Here is a 17563-nt window from a genome sequence, read left to right on the forward strand (position 1 = left end):
TTCGCCGTCCAGTCTACCACCACCCACAACCCACCCCCTCCCCGACGCCGCCTCAGCCCTCACCACTAAGATTCTTTGAGTCGGTCGCAGGTGAGGATTACTTGGCAGGGTCTTCTATGATTGGCCTGTTTCGGTGAGAGGTGGCTCATGCTGCCTACCACACTGGCCTACCAGATGTGGTGTCAAGGATTCGAGGTGCCTCAGATACCATGGATGATGGACCACCAGCTGGAGTCGCTGGTACGTGGAAATCTACGTATCTACCTCCTGTTTGCAGTTTCCCCCCCTCACCCTTTTGCCATCCCCCCATCTTCAATATTTGATATCCCGATCCTCCGGACTAGTTAGTAACATAGGCTACCCACTAATAAGGGGCACATCCTTTCCTCTTTTTCTTTTGTGGGAACAGTGACAGCTCGAGGCTCTAGGAGAAGGTTGAGCGGCGCGTTTCCGGCCACCACAGCATGGCCCAGACGGTGTTGGTCGCGGAATCCACGGGAATCAAGACGGCCCCTGAAGCCCGACCCACCGACCGGTAATGTAGAAATGTAGATGGCGCAATGATACCGTACTCATACGGTATCGTAAGTAAAGAGTATCGCCTTTACCGCGATTTACAAAGTTCCTGTTTATGTTGCTTCCGGCCGGCATGCAGGGATAATTGTCCTCATTCCTGAAGCCTGAAGACTGTCTCTCAATGACTGCCTGGCAGACATGGTGGTGGCAAGGTAAAAATGCGTCGCTATGCGATTTCTGAGTGTTTATTATGGTTTCTGTCATTGAGAGCCCCTCCTCCTTGAGGATCTTTGGTTCAACAGCTTCTCCTGGATTCACGGAGTAGTACTTGGTTCCTGGTCCAAAACCTGGCACCCACGGTAGCCCTACCCGGTGTGTGTACACTGTAAGCATAATCATCTCGGCCGTGTTACTGCTCCCTTTTTGATGCCAAAATCGGCATTATTGGCTGAGAAATATACACTGTTCATGCAACGGCCTTACAATATCAAGACAGGGATTATCGGGTGTTCAGGTACTGCGGTTTCATTCTCAATCGACCTTGTAGGCTTGCCCTACTGAATCCCTTTGCGTCTTCTATCCGTAGCCGGCGTTGTATCCATTCGATAGTACGTAACCCGTAGTCGGGAAGCAAATGTGAAGCGCAAGCTGATTTGCCACGATGGGAAAGATGTAGTAAGTAGTATGGACGTGTTCTCATCGTCGGTGATTATTAAGGTAGGTAACATTTCCATTTTTACTTTTTTCCATTTATATCCTCCCCCTTGCCACCAATAGTTCATGTTCCGCGGCTATCTCACATTGACGGATAATCGCCCTAGGGGGACTGAGTATATCAAATGAGATGCGATTATTGACCTCCCGGTGGATAAGAGCGGTTCACACAACCACCTCAAGATAGTGGATGAAAACGGGTACACAGAGGGGTAGATCAAACTTTATAAAGCAACAGGGAGCGGGAAGAAGAGATGCATGACACTGTGGCTTCACGTCGGGTGGCAATCTGGGTCTTGGGATACACTGAGCTGGATGGATGTTCATTCAAGGTTTCTTTGAAGGCTACCTATTCATTTGCAATAGCCCGCAAAGGAATGTTGAATATGGGGTAGATTATGCATAGGTCTGTTTTCATTCCTGGGCGCAAATGACAATAGAAACTCAACGCATACCTATCTATCCCAGCCACGGAGAGCTATTCATGATATTGAAGATGTTGCTTTGGGTCGTGTCTGTCCTCGAACTCCTCTGGGGAGACAGGGAGACACTCCTAGGAAATCCATGGTGGGTTCCAGGATTAATGACGGATGAATCCACAAGATCGCCAGATGCTCCCGACTAATAGTATGGTACTATGTTTAAATATCATTCACAAGATGATGATAGAAATGATTGTCGAGTACTCCGTACTCCGTACCTCAGTAAGGTGTAAATATCCTGTCAGCACTTGTTGTGATACGATTGATTCACCCGGTGTATGAACCCATGGGCCCCAAGTGAAACTTACACGGTTACCTGTCAGCCACTTTACTCGCATGGGCTCCGTAATGCAGCAAACATGCGTTGACACCACATAAGCAAGTGACCCGTTCCCAGATAATGTAAGCATCAAACCACTAAGGTTGAGTGTTCGAGGCAAGCGAACCCCCACCACGATTAGACCCAACTTTCAGCCTTGGTCGCAGTGGCTGTTTTCTTGCTTTTCTTCGGTGCCTTCTTTTGTTCCTTGAAGAATCCGACCAACCCTGGATGCTGATTGGCAATGACGGTTATCTTGGACTCCCGGAAATCCTAACAGATAATCAGGCTAAATGATCGACAGACAATGTGGTCTGCCTTCCCAGCCTTCCGCGTTGAAGGCTGGAAAACCCGGTGGATACTGATTACACACTAGGTGCTTAGCATCCGACTACTTCACCTCAACAGTCTACACATTACGCTCATCGCTAGGAAGGCAGTACTCCGTGGGTACTACTGGCTGAGGGGAGGATCTATCCGTACCAAAAAAGATTCTAGAAGGGTACCGGCCCTATGTAAGGAGTGATGGCCGAACGTGAAGTTGTGCATCCTACGGCGTACGTGCTGAAGACCTCCGTTGTGGATGACATACGTACCGGTACATGAGTGATCAAATCGGCTCTTGCATTAAAAGTCCTACGCAAAGAAAAGGTTTTGTTCCTAAGAGTTTTTCCGCCATGACATGGGCCTGTTCGGGTTGACTGATAGAAACATGCTGCACCAATAACGAAGGGTTTCCAAAAATATGACAATCAGTGTATCGAGATCGAAGCAAGCAAATCCGCAGCCGTGGTTCCAGCCACTGCTGCACCCCGGTAGCTGCGTTCTGAATCTGAATGTCTCATTTTCTTCTGTGGTTCCCCGGTTTGCCCTGCGATGTGGATAAATCGCTAGATTCAAGATTTAAAGATCTAGAGATTTACTTCGATGTCGTAATGTGGTCAACCACCGACGAGTAGACCGTCAGAGGTTTGTAGAACTGGTATTTGGTACTTTTGGACGGGACATGAAGTTAATAATCCCCGATCATGGTACGCCGAGAAACCTTGGACGGCATCTACTGGATATAAAATCCTGCCCTTGCAGGCGTCCCGGAACTGGTCTCTTCTCCGAGCCCCTCATGATCATATGCTTGTTCTAAGTATACTTTGTGCTACCTTCATGGCTTGATGTCTCAGCCAGCTCACCAGCATCACAGGGCACAAGCCACAGGAATTATTGACAGAATCACTCCGAAATCTTGACTTCTGTACCTCACGAGTACTGTGGTATTGCACAGACAGGGAATGGTACTGCAATGCTAGACGAGGAGAAGGATCGAGCATGGTGTGCACTTACCAGACCTGCTTGAAGTTGCTGCCAGCAATGCACCCATTAGGCGGGAGGGTGGAGCTTCTTGGTTGGGATCCGGACAACTTACAGGTTTCATCGCGGCGTCGATGGGCCAATCCCTAAAGAGAGGTGGCGGTGGGATGCATGGGGCTGGGATGCAAGCCGCGGCCAATCGGAGGAGGCAGGCCGACAAAGGCCAACGGGTGGCAATTCCTTGACGCCGGCCAAGTCGATGGATTGAATGGGCCGGCCTGGTCGGAGACGTGGAACCTCTCGAAAAAAAGGGGGGTTTCAGGTTCCATCTCGCCCGACCTAGAACCCCGGCTCCCCCATCATCTTCCTCCCTCGTCTTACAGTACTGACCACTAGTCCGCCAACGGGTTTTGTTACTTCGTAAAGTGGTATCTTTTGTTCCGACTTACACCGCATCACATTATCGCATTATTAATGGAAGTGCCAGGCACTAATGGCCTCCCTATCGAGTCATCCGCCCGCCTCGGTCTATCTATATCTACACACCTACTCTGTACGTCGTACTGTGAAGATGAGGGGGGCTCGACAGGGGGAAGTCTAGGCATTATTTCGCCCGTCCGAGCTCGACTTCCGCAATGGTGAATGTTTATCGGCCTGGAATCATTCTGCTGACGGGAAAGGGAGGGATCATCTTCCTACACCGTCAATTATATGGGGAGGTTGGACTTGAGTTTCCTGCCACCGACGGTCTCAGTTAATTATGACCTTGCCACATCGATATCCTACGCCATGCTTCTCGGTGGTGCTTTGCCTTGAAACTCGAGATCGGCATGTCTCGAGGCAACATCGGATCCAGAAGTGCGGCAAGCTAAAACTTTAATGGCAACCTTACATTGAAGCATACGATAATCTGCGCAGATGCTTTGGGCAGGCTGAGTATAGCACGTCCCCGCATTCGGCGGTTAAGTTGTGGCCGTTGTGGCCCTGCGGAATAAATGCATATGCTTTGGTTGCACAGTTGACGCAACGGCATCCCGAGGCCTGATCACGCGCTGAACTTAGTCCTCGTTGGACTCTGCAATACTGCCGCACTCTTTGTCTCGGACTCGATGATCGTGGTGTGACCTGGATTGTGTGCATGTGCATGTATGGTCTTGGTTGGGCTTGCTTTGGCGACCCCTTGGATGCCACATGAGATAATTGTGCATCTTGGGCCCTGCAGTGTTGTATATGCTGCCAGGATAGTTCCCCTCTGGCGTGGCGATTGCTGCATATGGCAGTAGCCATGATGACCATGGAGGGCACCAGTCGTTGCTCTATGGAATATGCTGGCTCGAATTATCTCAGCGAATCGCTTGAGATTCGAAGCTTTTTGTCGTTGACACTGCGCTTAACTGGCCTTTGAACTGTCATACATGACCGGCAGGGAGTGTATACCCATCCTTGGTTCGGTGCGTGCGTTGTGCCTGATTGGGTTATATAAATCCAGGTGAGCCTATAGTTTGGTATACTGTAGTGATCGTGGTATCCTTTGCCTGGGTCCACTGGGTTTTACTGTTGGCACATCTTTGGGGTCCATCTTCCTTTGTCGTACTCTTTATGTAGTTACGGTTGATTATAATTGTTCAGCCCTTCGGTCTTCGCAGCAGGCTCGCATCATTCTATCTGTAGCTATATGCCTCGCGTCGACCTACGACAACAGCTCGATAATCGAGCATGACATCACGTGTCATGGATTCTGGACAGGATTGCTACAGGTGTTACCTCTACTACCACTACATAGTCTCTCTGCTGCTTCCGGCTGTGCTCGGAGGTTGACGGTGTGTGCTTTGAGTATTGCACCTGCTACTAGCTTGAGATACATACTTTTACCACGCATATGTGGACACGAATGTCTATACACACGGTCCATGCTATGGTGGGTAAAGATGCATGTGCACTATCACATATATTGTGAGAGCCATGCAGTTGGGGGGGGGGGGGGTTGCATGTCTGGTTTCCCACCTATGCGGGAAATTTCCAACACTTTGAGGGGTAGATACTTATGGGTCCTACATCTGAAGTACATGAGGCATCATCTCATGGATTATTGACGATCTAAGACATTTACTTCTATGTGAATGGCCTGCATATATAGCTAGCCACAGCCATCAACAAACAGGTTATATTGCATGCCCAATCCTGAACACACTGAAATAGTGAAACATCCATGTACCTTTGGCTTTATATTTGTTACAATCGTTCAGTCTGCGGCTTTTTTATACTAATCTCTTGGTGCTGGAACTCTCTGTTCCTGGACAGTATGTGGGAATCCGACTGGATATACAGTCATTGCAGTAATATTTGTTTCTGCGGTGTGCTTGCATTCCAAGCCTTTAGCTTCTTTCTTGCTTTGATGCGGCTTTGGTCGGTCGTGGGAGGATCCATGGTCTCCTGAGTGGTTTACCAGGCTGTAAACATATACACACCGGTGTAGTGGCAGACACAAGTAAATACAGTCAACAATATGTGCCTTGCTAATTGTTACATGAATGACTTCGTAAGAAGATGGCAGGGTTTGTTCAGCATTATAACTAAATAGAACAAGATAAGAGCCTAGGACAGCAAACAATCGAGATTGAGCCTATAGAGGATATCTCGAAGTGCTTGGTCTTACTTCAATTCAGTGGAATAGGCGTATAAGGCTAATAGTAGAAAGCCAAATATATAACAAGCCCGGGTGGTCTAGTGGTATGATTCTCGCTTAGGGATGGCAACTCGCCTACAAACCCAAGCATATCTGCGAGAGGTCCCGCGTTCGATCCGCGGCTCGGGCCTTGTATCTTCTTTTTGTTCTTTTTTTGCTTGTTTCATGTTCATCTACCGTGTGTATGCATGTATATATATAGATAGATGGGAGCAAAAAAACACATGCGTAAGCGTAATGAACCAGTCTCACCGCTATCCCAATGACTGCGGATTGACACGCCGCGGAATCTTAAACCGAGCCGTTCCTCTGGTACCTGACGTTGCCGTGCCAACCATATCTCTTCACCGTCCATCAATAGTCCTCATCTCAGCACGCTCACACGCAGGTACAGTACATACATCACTGCCATCCCGCAGATAAATCGACCGGACACCGGCAATCTGGCAGGTGCATTCTGACAACTCACACTACCTGCCGCAGAGGTGGAGGGGCTGCCGCCAACATGGCTCGACTCAACCCCGCCAGTCCCGTCAAGCCAGCCAAGCTGCAAGAACGCCGGACACCTCCCCAGAACAGACTCAGTCGAACTGCAACAATCAAGCGCGAGCCCCGGGATAGATCTCAGGCATCATCGGCCTCCCAGAAGGATAATGCGGAGAGGGAACAATGGGCCGCCATCGGCGAGACATGGTCAAAGAGCAGGTCCACGACTACAGCGGTTGAAAGACCGCGGGTGAAAAATAGATTACAAAGGGCAGACACGGTTTCGAGTGGAACATTCGATATATTCTCAGAGAGTGATGGCCTCAGTGAAACCGAAAATAGCAGCTTCTCGTCGTCGTCCCGCTCTTTGTTGACCGAGGACCGAACAACGGACCCTTTGAAGCTCTCTCAGGTCAATTCCTTGTTGCTTCCATTGTCTCACCAGCCGCGCAACAGGTCACCGCGCAAGTCAGTGGGATATAATTATGACAAGGAAAATGATCCCGTTGATGGGGAAGAGCAGGAAGATGAGGGGTCATCTCTCTCTAGGAACTCGTCTACTGCTTCGAATCGACCCGCTGCGCGGACTATAGCCCGGCAGACACCACCGAGGGGCAGGTCTAGGACTAGATACCGGGACCATCAACAACCGGAGACGAAGTCGGACGATGAAGGAGGTGAGAATGGCTTTGACTCGATGGACGATTTCATTGTTAGCGACAACGAAGAAATAAGCTACCATGAGACATCGGACGATGAAACGTCCGAACAAGAAGAAAAACAGCCGACGCCTTCTCCGCCCAGAACTAGAAAGAGATTGCTGAGAGGCAGACGTCCTGATCTAGGGATGGAGCTAACGGTCCAGGACGCTTCTCACAATGGAAGCCTTCATCTGGAACCGTCTGTACCGGCCACCTTGACAAGGGCAGTTCCTAGATTAGACACAAAGCCTAAGAAGTTGTTTCAGAGCGAGCTGGAGGTACTGAAGAAGCTCAATGGCCTGAAGCTAAACCAAGAAGAATTTGATCAGTTGAATCAAAACCCTAATGAGTGAGTAACGGAAAGAGTCTGAGAGGAATATATCATACTGACATCCACAGGGATACCGACCAGATTGATTCCCCGACGAAGAAGTCACAATCAAGCAAGAGTGGTTTGGAAACCCCTCCATCTAGTCCCTCGAAGCGCTGTCTCCCATCCCCAACGAAGTCCAGAGTCCATATACCGCCCACACCGCATCGAGAGAGCGTTGACGCATTCTGGAGCCAAGAGACCACGAACAACTGGGTCGATCAGTACTCCCCATGTAAAATAGACCTGCTGCCGGATTTTGACGAGTCGGAAATCGAGGACATTGATACGGACATCATGCTGAGACCCGTGAAAAAGAATCAGCTACGACTGATCAAGCTAGCTACTGATACAGCGGTGGGAGAAGAAGACTCCGATATCGAAGCCACCGACACGAAGATTGTGCCCAAAACCGCAAAAACATCAAGGACACCCGTCGGGGCACTTACCAAGACACCTAGCAAGACGGCACTGCGCAAAGCAGAGGCGGACAAAAGAAAAGCCGAAAAAGCGCGCAAGCAGGGATTCATCAATAAGAGACAGGCCATGGCGGAGGAGTTCCTCAAGGTTCTCGACAATACCGTAACAGGGGGTCGGATCCGTCGGCTCACGGCGCCCACGGGTGGTGTGTCAATTGTATGGAAGAGTTTCCGGACGACTGCCGGGCGTGCACGTTGGCACGTAGACAACACGAGCTCTGAGATACATCATGCCGTGGTCGAGCTTGGAACATCAGTCATCGATGCCGAAGACCGGCTCATCAAAACCCTAGCCCACGAGTTCTGCCATCTGGCCAACTATATGATATCAGGTGTTTTGAAGGACGCCCACGGAAAGAGCTTCTATCAATGGGCCGACAAGGTCAAGGAGAGTCTCAAAGACCATCCCATCTACGGCCGACATATTGAGATAACGACTAACCATGACTATGATATCGACTATAAGTACGTGTGGCGTTGTGTCGACTGCAGTATGGACTATAAGCGTCACTCGAAAAGCATCGACGTGCGGAAACATCGGTGTGGAACGTGTAAGGGTCTTTTACAACAGATTAAGCCCAAGCCGAGGAATATCTCACCGCTGAAGAAGGCGACGCCTTTTAAAAAGCCCACGGCCGGGTTAGTGAACCAGGCGGCCCAAATTATGAAACAGGTGGAAAAGCGGACGTACTATGTTGATCTGACTGAGTCCTGAGTTTGGGCCGGGGGTATGGAGATGACCTTGATATGTCATGATGATGTTGAATGTCTTGTTTTAGCGATTGACATACCAGCGTTGCTGTTTTTCTTTTTTTGCCTGGTATTGTACAGCAGATGATGCACATTGGATGAGTTGTAGATAGGAATGCAATTGTGTATATTGTTTATGTCTTTGATCGTAGATTGTCTAAGTAAGCAGTGACATGACTTGCCAACTAGACCAAAACCACAGCTGGGTGCTGGTCAGTCCTTGTATGTCACCGGATTTTGAATATATTTATCTCTGTTACCGTGGTGCTTGTGTTCTATCTAGGCAGGTCAGCAAACAATCCGTCTATATAAATAAAGTCGGGGTGCTTTTCCTTACCACCTTCCAGTCAAGCCCACCTACATCTTCAGAATGTTCATCTACATATATGCACAGCATCATGCCCCTTCACTTACTCACCCACCCACCTCAACTAAACAACAAAATATACATATATGGTATCTATCTATATCAATCAATCAATCCCATCGACACCCTTCCTCCCTCCCTTGACTATAAACACAATCCACATAACAACCAAACAACCCCCTTCTCCCCCCAAAAAGAGAAAGAAAGAAAGAAAAAAAAACCTACCCAAACAAATCCCACTCCACGACCTTCAACTCCCGCCCCAAAGCCCCAACCAACGCCCCCATGCCCTCCTCCTCCATCCTCAACTCCTCCCCAGAAAGTTCCCCCCCCGGCACATTCCCCCAAACCACCAGATCAGTTTCCTGCTCTTCCAACCTCACAACCAGAAACCAGCATTTGGTTGTCGTTTCCTTCCACTTAGATGTAGATTTGAATACCGCACAGCCTGTATATCTTCTCCCCTTCCCTTTTTCCTCAAATCCCTTTCCTACTGTGACTCTCGTCGGAGGAATAATCATGTCAAGTTCATCGCCCTCGTCGAGTAGATCATGTAAATGGTAGATTACGGCTGCGCGATCGAGGGATTCCTGGCCTCTTTGTTTCTCTTGGTTGTGAGATTGGGATTGAGCTTGGGAGGGAGGGAGGAGATGCGTGTAGTTGGTTAATGTTGTGAGGCTGGTGCTGGTGGGGACGTATTCGTTGATCTCGTAGATTAGGGTTGAGAGGGTGGTGGGTGAGAGGTAGAGTTCTTGGTGGTCGGGGATTTGGCGCAGTGTGCTGGGGGTTTTTTTTATGGTTAGTGAGTGGTCGTGGGGGGGGGGGGGGATGAGGGGTATTTGGGGTTGGGATGGGGGTACCTTGCGTCAATCCAGTTGTTGGGAATGAGGGCTTTGATGGCGCCGCCGTAGAGGGGTTGCGGGGTGTAGGTGGTGGTCATTGTAGATTGGATTGGTGTGTGGTTTGTGGGGTGGATGTTGGGGTTAGTTGTGAGAGAGGAGGCCCGTATATGTGTAGCTGTTGTTTGGTATCGAGAAGGTTGTGTAGGGAGGAGGGATGAAGTTGTAGATGGATGGTGGAGGGGTGAAAGAAAGCTCAGCTGGGCGGAACTTTTGGAGGAGGATCATGGTGGGGGTGGGGCGGGGTCCCGGTTGGCCCGCGGTATATATACTCTTTATAGTTTTTGATAATATGGTGGGATTCCTAGCACTATCTCGGATAATATATGAGCAAATAATCATAAGCACCTAATCAATCCGAATCACGACCTTCGCAAAATGCTTCTTCTCCTGCAGACGCCGATACGCGCTCTTTGCCTCTGCAAGCTCAAACACCACCTCATCCACCTCAGGCACAATGCCCTTCTCATCGATAAAGCGAACCACTTCTCGGAATTGATTGCGACTGCCTGCAAGCAAGCCACGGACAATACAAGTATGCAGCAGAGCAGTATACAACGGCACCGGCGCAGTGTCTTCGCCGACCATGCCCACTACCAGCACAATCCCGTCGACCCGCACCGCCGCCAGAGACTGGGATAGCGTTTGATTGCCCCCAATGTCAATGACAAAGTCGAAACCGCGTCCGTCGGGAGTCAATTGTCGTGCCTCATCTCCCCAGGCCGGGCTGGTGCGGTACGAAACCACATGAGTCGCACCCAACGCTTTGAGACGAGCTGCTTTCTCGTCGTTCGATGTGGTAGCAACAACAGTGGCACCTGCTGCTACAGCGAGCTGAAGAGTGGCTATGCTGACACCGCCTGTGCCTTGGACGAGCACCCATGAGCCAGGGCCAGCTTCCTTGCCCTTCAACCCGAAGAGGGCGTTCCATGCCGTGGTCCAAGTGCAGGTCAGAGTAGCTGCAGGGAGCCATTCCAATGATGTAGGTGCATGGACAAGAGCATATTCCGAGAAAACTCCGTGAGATCGCAGGGTGCCATGGAGTCCCTGTCCGAGAGCAGGGCGAGAATCGGGGAGGCCAAGGGGAGCATTGTCCCCGTGGGATTCCACCTTCTTAGGGGCAAGGTGTGTGACGACTCGGTCTCCCGGACTGAACTCCTTCACGGATGATCCGACAGCCCCTACCATGCCAGCACCATCGCAGGCTGGAACAAGCGGAGGGACGATTGCCCCATTGAAATTCTGCAAGTATTAGCAACATTGAGCATCTGCGGGTCATAAGGACATACCGCAGGGCTTGCAATCTTCAAGTCACGATAGTTTAGACTTGCAGCGTATATCCTGACCAAGACCTCGTTGGGACCTAAGTCGTGAGCTGATGGTTTGCTGATGTCCGGTTGATACTCGAGGGACGTCTCGAAGCCTTCTTGGCCCGTCAAGACCCATTGCCTGGCCATGGTTCAAGTAATTTGAGAGTACTGAAATATGTACTGCAAATGTGCAGATGTCTTCCATCCTAGAGAGATAGACATAGACGGTATTTATGTGTGGTTGGAAGAGCTTGAGCGCTAGCTCATGTTATACACTAGAATCTGATTTTCCTAATCGGGAAAATCAGATTGAGCCGGCGTGGAGCTGAATCGCTCCGATGATTGGCTTATGGATGGTTTGTCGCAGAGATGTCATTCTATAATTGCATTAGCGCTACAAGATAGTAGTAATATCCAAGTCACATCCGACGGGACAAAAATAGATTACTCACGATTTGAAATCCGCGTTTGTTCGATTGAATCCCTAGCCGTTGCTGTTTCCTATAGATCTTCTGCATTAACAGCCGTGTGATGTAATTCCCTCCACAGGGCCCTGAACCGCCCATTCAGACCGACATCAGTTGTCAATTTCCTCTGCATAATGCCCAATGGCTCATTCCATCCATGAAAATGCATCACTCGCACCGCCCTCGCCAATCGGTCGACAAACCATGCTCTCGTGAGCGAGCCCTCCTCTGCAGCAATGGCCCCAACCATGAGCTGAAAAGACGTCAGATTCATATAGTAACAGCACTTAATCGGAAACCGGCATATGGCATCTTTCAGCTCAGCAGCCAGGAGGGTTAAATGAGCTCCAGACGATGAAGGCCAAAGGAGATAGAGCACGAGTTCGATCGCGCGTGCAGCAGCATCAACCTGTGCATCACTTTCGACTCGGAGAGCCCGCAATTCATAGTGTAATCTAGCCAAAGGCTCTTCAATCTCTCGAGCTATAAAATAGGCATCGAACTGGTGTTGGTGTCGGAACTCCATCAACTCCCGGAGCTGAATCACCCTATTACAGATATTCGCTAGCTTTGAGATTCTCTGACCCTGGTCATCGCCCAATGCTTCGACAATACTTTGATGATAAACGCGCGGAAAACCGAATATGCTGTTGATTGAGTCCCTACCATTCATATCATTAGCGTGAGTTGTATAAGGACCAAGGAGCACCAACTGAACAAGAAAATCGATAAACCATGACGGCACAACAGGCAAGGCCTGGAATTGCCTGGATTTGACAATATCAACCAGTCCATTGATATGAATATTCCAGACAACCTGATCCTGTGTTAGAGCCGCACCAATTGCCATGCTAACAACTGCTCCCAGGACCCCATCCGTCTTAGGCCGCGTAGACGTGATCAGCTGTTTAACTAACTTGACAGCTGTGTATGAATGGTTATCAGCTTGTAATTGCCATGTGCTGCCGGGGGACCATTGTCGCACAGCCACCGCCAGTAATGCTTCGATCAGGGCCGGTTCCGAGGCAATGAGGCTTAACCACGCTTCATCACGGGGGTTTTCTGGGGTATAGTTGCCTTCCAAGAAGGACAGCTCTTGTAGTCTGCGAACTGCCTGGAGTCAGTCATCGCCAATGAAGATGGTGCAGGTATTCATACAGGCACTGGCACTGGATGCTTCGCTGACACTCACCCATCCCGGTCTACCTGACGACACGTCGAGGGATCGTTTAGTCGCAGTAGCGTCAGCAATCCGCTGGCGCCGTTTCGCGAAATTGGTCTTGGTGATGTGCGCCCTCATCCGCTTTGTAGCGGGCTTGGAGAGACTCGAAGCTCCCGTGGTATTCAGAAAGGTGAAGTTGGTAGGCTCCATTGTCAGTGGTTATGTCCTTGGTAGGTTGAGGTCAACAACCACAGGGGTCCAGAGATGAGCCTCAGCCGGGATGGATTATTAATTGGTCACTTCCTACCCCAGATGAAGTGAAGTGCAACGTCTAGCAATACAGCGATCAGAATATAAGCCATGGGATGCATAACTATCTAGGTACTTAGAATTCAAGGCCGCCTTTCTGCATGGCTCACCATAAAGGCCATCAACAAATTATCAACCACCATCAACCACTATTAAATCAATCAACAAGCCTGCCAGCAGTGATCCAATCTCAGCTACATGTCAAGCAGCTCTTCAATATATTCATCCAACGCAACCATCCGAAACCGATTCCCCCATTTCGCCCGGAATTCCTTCCGGCGATAAGCATAACTCGTCACCTGGCTGAAGCTCACCAGCTCCACGGCCCATCCCCGAGTCAGCGCCCGCTCCACCATCTTCATAAACCCGCCTGAGAACTCGGCTTCCGCCGCGTCTCCCGTGGCTAACACAATGGTGGCTGGGTCGTCCGTATCCAACAGACTTTCCAGAATCTTCAGATGCAGAATTTCGTCCACACCCTGCTCAACCCACCGCTCCCCCAGTGCATCGTTCGTTTCTGAACCACTCCCGGGGTCGTGGGGGCCTGCTCGCGGATTCTTGCGGAACCTCATTTGACGAGGAGTCATGTGTTTGACCTTGTGGACCCGGTCGAGGATGTTCGTCTCGTAGCCAAGCTGTTCGCCTTCGGTGATGGCAGCAAATCGGTCAGAGCCCACCAAAACCCTTTTGGCGGTGGGCCGACCGCGCTCGAGAATCAAAGAGAAATTCTGGAATGATAGAGGCAATCGGCGGATCCGTGTTTTCACCGGGATTTTGCGCGATAGCTTCACGGTGTCGTGAAATCCAACCATGATCTGAACCAAGTTAGTGAGTTTACACCGCCACCATAGGACCATACTTACATTGGACATGTCAACAAAGACATGGATAGGATGACAGGTGACATCCGTCTTCTTGGGGTTTAAAGGCCGTCCCACTTGGGTGACAGCATCGGCGTAGTCGGGGAAATTCTTTAGAAGCTTGGTCAAGAGACCAACCCTCCGATCCGCGGCCGATCGGTACGAGATAGGTTGTACGCGGATAGTGCTAGAGCTAGGAGCGTTCTTCACAATCTTCGACGGAGATATCTCAATAGTCTCGTCATAGGATGATGGCGGAGTTTCGTATGGGTCAGACACGGCACCCGCCGTGCCTACCTGCGGAGGGACGAGCGACAGGACGCTACCCTTCTTCGACAGAGGGGGATCAAAGACGCTGAGGTTACCGTCGGATTCGGCCTCCACGGCGCTCTCAGACGTGCTAGATTCATATGCGCGTTTACTTAGTGTAGCATCGCGGTTACCATGAGCGCTCTTCCCGGCTGCGACCTTGGTCTGCAAGCTACGGGATTTAGAGACACCGGAAACAGGTATAGGCTTTGCTGGTGTACGAGGGGGCACCTGATCTGGACCTGCAGGGCTCGCGTGATTATTCAAAGGTCGTTTAAGGATCTCAATCTGTTTGGCTGGTTGTGGCGGCGGGTTGGGTGTGCTCCGTAGGGCTTCACGAGGTTCAACCTGTGGGCGAGCGGATGGGATGCCAGTACTGCCCAGAAGCTCCCAAAGAGAACCAAAGTCTCCCAGCCGTGGAGGACCACCCTCCGCAGGCCTTAAGTCGAGCGCGTGCGCAGCGGAAACGTAAACATCGTTCCTGTTTGGCTCCCGAGTCGACCGAGAAACAGGGACAGGCTCAGGGTGGCGATAAGGAATAGACGGGCTACCGGTACCGTAGGTCGGTGTGCGAAGGAGATTGATCACCGGAGTGAGATCCCAATTTGAAGCTGACTCAAGCGATGATGGCATTACAGGTAGAGTAGCGGGATTGATAATGAGATGATTAGAGTATCGCCGGTCCGAGTCAAGCGGCGATAGATAAGCCAGGCGGGGTTGACTCAATATCCAGACTGACGGCTCGCAGAGAACGTCCAGCGCAAATAGAAAACTATAGGTCAGAATAAAAAAATGAAGAAGAGGCAATAGATATAGAGCAGATCAACATGATGGTCCAGGGGACCTGATGAGAGAGTGTTGGCGCCAAACGCATTGGAAGCACGAGGAGAGGAAGAGCGTCAGGCACGGCGACAGGCAGACTCGGCCTGAAGGCGCTCGCCGCGTGGCGGTGAACAGCTGGCCCAATTCTGCGACTGGCCACCGCCTGCGGTCTTCGGCACCAAAAGGACCATCCCTAATGTGGTATAGTAGATATCGGAAGTCGTCTGAATGATAATCCGAGGAGGCTTGGCGCCGACAATGGCGCTAACCGCAAATGGCTTCATGCAATCATGGAGACGTCATGACTGGGGCCTCCAAATACCACCATCGTACAGGAGTAAGTCTGGACCAGATCGTCATGGCTGGCGCCATTGCTCCGGGTCTGCACAGCGACCGAGGGTATGACCGATGACACGCATGCAAGATCCATCGACCGGATCGAAACCGGGGTAGACCCCTCATGATGACGTTGATTCGCCGGCATCTCTTCCATGGCACCCTGCTTCACTGACTACAACCACATCCACAGACCATTGCGTATGGATTCACAGCCAGGGTTGTCGACGTCATGGAGCAATTTCGTAGAGACTCTAAAGCTATATAAGGGCACCTTTCCACCTTCGTTGACTGTCCTTCATCATCATCAATCATCCACACTTTGCAATCTACAACATCCAATCCAACTTTCAACTACTTCCAAACAAATCCAACAACGACACAATCAACATGTCTGACACCGGTCGCAAGGATTTCACCACTAGTAAGTTGCCTGTTCTCAGGTACCTGCCAATTGCTCGCATGATGCTTACTTCAATGCAGAGGCCAAGGAGGAGATGACTCCCGACTCCACCAAGTCCACCCAGGACAAGGTCAAGGAGAGCTTCACCGACACCACTGACCGTGTTGCCCGCGGCTTCCAGACCGACGACAGCAAGTCCGCTCCCCAGGAGGCTTTCGACAAGACCCAGCGCTCCCACGACAACGCTTCCCACGGCGGTGCCTCCGGCTCGATGTCAGTATCTCCTTGGGACACACCCCGCTATTCTGTCGAAGCATTGAACTAACAGACTCGCAGTGGTGACAAGATCAAGAACGCCGTCGGCCTGGGTGACAACTAACCCATTATCCATCTTAATATGCAATCGTTCGACGTGCCACGCCCAATAGCACTTTCGCGGTTCTGATGCATGGAAATCGGGACATGGAAATCGGGAGATGGATTGGCGGCTCACGGCAGATTGTCTTATGATTAATGAGTTGACGATACAATAGTCTGATAGTATCACCTCTCAATAGGCTCAATACTAGTCAATTGTTTCATAATTAACTTGAAGAAGTCCTATAAGATCAGTAATGTTTACCTGTCAACTAATTTCTCAAACATTGCGTCCCGTTGCCGGGTGAGTTTGTCAAGTTCCTGCTCTAGCTCCTTGTATTGCACCCGAGCACCGGGGATGTCTTTGGGCAGGTCGTGGAACGCCTTGACCCTTTTCTCCAGGGTTTGGGTGCTTTCCAGCATACTAGTCACCATTTCCTCTTCCGCCATGACTTCTTCGAGCGTAGGTCCCTTGACTTTAGCTCTTTGTAGGGAAGCGATCCGATCTTGATACTCGCCGACTTTCGCGTTGAGTAATTTGGTCTCTCGCGTCCACTCGGCAGTTAGCGCGGGGAGATTGGCAGGCGTTTCATACGCTGCGTTGGTCTTGAGATCTTGAAGCTGTTCTCTCAGCGTAGCCAATTCCCTTTCTAAGTAGTCATGTAGCGCCTGTACTTTGGACATCTGATCTTTGGCGCCGAACTCTTCTATCGTAAGGTTAATGATTGATTGGCCCAGGTCTTTCGTCTCTGTGCCCAAGGCTCCCAGCACTGCTGTCGTCTCTGCCAAATCTTCTAGGTTTCGTCTGCCATTATCATCCAGACAATGCTCCACCTCATCCAAAATCTCCATCTTCTGCTTCTCCTCAACCTCCTCCCGGGCTTTGAAGCTCTCAACCGCTTCTTCGCGAGCCTGGTGAAGCACGGTAACCTCCTCATCCGCAGTATCATTGGCAGCAGCCAGGGCTAGAAGAGTCCGCAGGGTATCTTCATTTCGCTCAAATCTGGGAACCGGATTCGGACCGTACTGACGGCTGAGCCAGGCATTGACGTAGGCCCAGTCTTTGGCTTGGATGGCTGCCTGGCGCGCTTTTGCGGGGGAGAAGAGGGGGGTATCCATGGCAGTCGGGACTATTGTCGGAAGTGGTTGGAGAA

At 50.6% G+C, this 17563-nt stretch overlaps 7 protein-coding genes and 1 non-coding gene across 8 annotated transcripts; 3 read left to right on the forward strand and 5 right to left on the reverse strand.

Moving 5' to 3' along the window:
* Positions 1 to 6049: 6049 nt before the first annotated feature.
* On the forward strand, positions 6050 to 6152 carry BO94DRAFT_t72. Its single transcript has one exon. It is a non-coding gene; the product is annotated as a tRNA-Pro (tRNA).
* A 375-nt stretch (positions 6153 to 6527) lies between these two features.
* On the forward strand, positions 6528 to 8932 carry BO94DRAFT_563051 (SprT family zinc-dependent metalloprotease; the record flags this gene model as incomplete). Its single annotated transcript, XM_025614329.1, has 2 exons — positions 6528 to 7558; positions 7609 to 8932. The coding sequence occupies 2 exons, from the start codon at positions 6528 to 6530 to the stop codon at positions 8771 to 8773; spliced, it is 2196 nt and encodes a 731-aa protein (XP_025471154.1). The 3' UTR covers positions 8774 to 8932.
* A 464-nt stretch (positions 8933 to 9396) lies between these two features.
* Positions 9397 to 10250, reverse strand: mog1 (Ran GTPase-binding protein MOG1; the record flags this gene model as incomplete). The annotated part of the gene is made up of 2 exons (XM_025609677.1): positions 10036 to 10250; positions 9397 to 9955 (listed from the first exon to the last, which is right to left on the reverse strand). The coding sequence occupies exons 1-2, from the start codon at positions 10113 to 10115 to the stop codon at positions 9397 to 9399; spliced, it is 639 nt and encodes a 212-aa protein (XP_025471155.1). The 5' UTR covers positions 10116 to 10250.
* Positions 10251 to 10422: 172 nt separating this feature from the next.
* BO94DRAFT_581789 (zinc-dependent alcohol dehydrogenase family protein) lies at positions 10423 to 11531 on the reverse strand (the record flags this gene model as incomplete). The annotated part of the gene is made up of 2 exons (XM_025615432.1): positions 10423 to 11316; positions 11364 to 11531. The coding sequence occupies 2 exons, from the start codon at positions 11529 to 11531 to the stop codon at positions 10423 to 10425; spliced, it is 1062 nt and encodes a 353-aa protein (XP_025471156.1).
* Positions 11532 to 11885: 354 nt separating this feature from the next.
* BO94DRAFT_581790 (uncharacterized protein) lies at positions 11886 to 13223 on the reverse strand (the record flags this gene model as incomplete). The annotated part of the gene is made up of 2 exons (XM_025615433.1): positions 11886 to 12961; positions 13010 to 13223. 2 exons carry the CDS (start codon positions 13221 to 13223, stop codon positions 11886 to 11888), a joined length of 1290 nt encoding a protein of 429 aa, XP_025471157.1.
* Positions 13224 to 13288: 65 nt separating this feature from the next.
* On the reverse strand, positions 13289 to 15390 carry BO94DRAFT_620904 (uncharacterized protein). The gene is made up of 2 exons (XM_025616964.1): positions 14186 to 15390; positions 13289 to 14137 (listed from the first exon to the last, which is right to left on the reverse strand). Exons 1-2 carry the CDS (start codon positions 15122 to 15124, stop codon positions 13517 to 13519), a joined length of 1560 nt encoding a protein of 519 aa, XP_025471158.1. The 5' UTR covers positions 15125 to 15390; the 3' UTR covers positions 13289 to 13516.
* A 252-nt stretch (positions 15391 to 15642) lies between these two features.
* On the forward strand, positions 15643 to 16504 carry BO94DRAFT_531370 (heat shock 9/12 family protein). Its single transcript, XM_025610885.1, has 3 exons — positions 15643 to 16073; positions 16133 to 16325; positions 16389 to 16504. Exons 1-3 carry the CDS (start codon positions 16040 to 16042, stop codon positions 16429 to 16431), a joined length of 270 nt encoding a protein of 89 aa, XP_025471159.1. The 5' UTR covers positions 15643 to 16039; the 3' UTR covers positions 16432 to 16504.
* A 166-nt stretch (positions 16505 to 16670) lies between these two features.
* On the reverse strand, positions 16671 to 17528 carry BO94DRAFT_581793 (uncharacterized protein; the record flags this gene model as incomplete). Its single annotated transcript, XM_025615434.1, has 1 exon — positions 16671 to 17528. The coding sequence occupies one exon, from the start codon at positions 17526 to 17528 to the stop codon at positions 16671 to 16673; it is 858 nt and encodes a 285-aa protein (XP_025471160.1).
* Positions 17529 to 17563: the final 35 nt, after the last annotated feature.

Source organism: Aspergillus sclerotioniger (assembly GCF_003184525.1).
Source record: "Aspergillus sclerotioniger CBS 115572 chromosome Unknown BO94scaffold_4, whole genome shotgun sequence".
NCBI classification, from domain to species: Eukaryota; Fungi; Ascomycota; class Eurotiomycetes; order Eurotiales; family Aspergillaceae; genus Aspergillus; species Aspergillus sclerotioniger.

Bases quoted from the DNA above. Each gene is read 5' to 3' on its own strand.
- BO94DRAFT_620904 (XM_025616964.1), bottom strand. From the start codon at position 15,124: ATGCCATCATCGCTTGAGTCAGCTTCAAATTGGGATCTCACTCCGGTG. The intron at 14,138-14,185 runs GTAAGTATGGTC...AACTTGGTTCAG, and splicing joins TCTTTGTTGACATGTCCAAT to ATCATGGTTGGATTTCACGA.
- BO94DRAFT_531370 (XM_025610885.1), top strand. From the start codon at position 16,040: ATGTCTGACACCGGTCGCAAGGATTTCACCACTA. The intron at 16,074-16,132 runs GTAAGTTGCCTG...ACTTCAATGCAG, and splicing joins TCGCAAGGATTTCACCACTA to AGGCCAAGGAGGAGATGACT. The intron at 16,326-16,388 runs GTCAGTATCTCC...ACAGACTCGCAG, and splicing joins GGCGGTGCCTCCGGCTCGAT to TGGTGACAAGATCAAGAACG.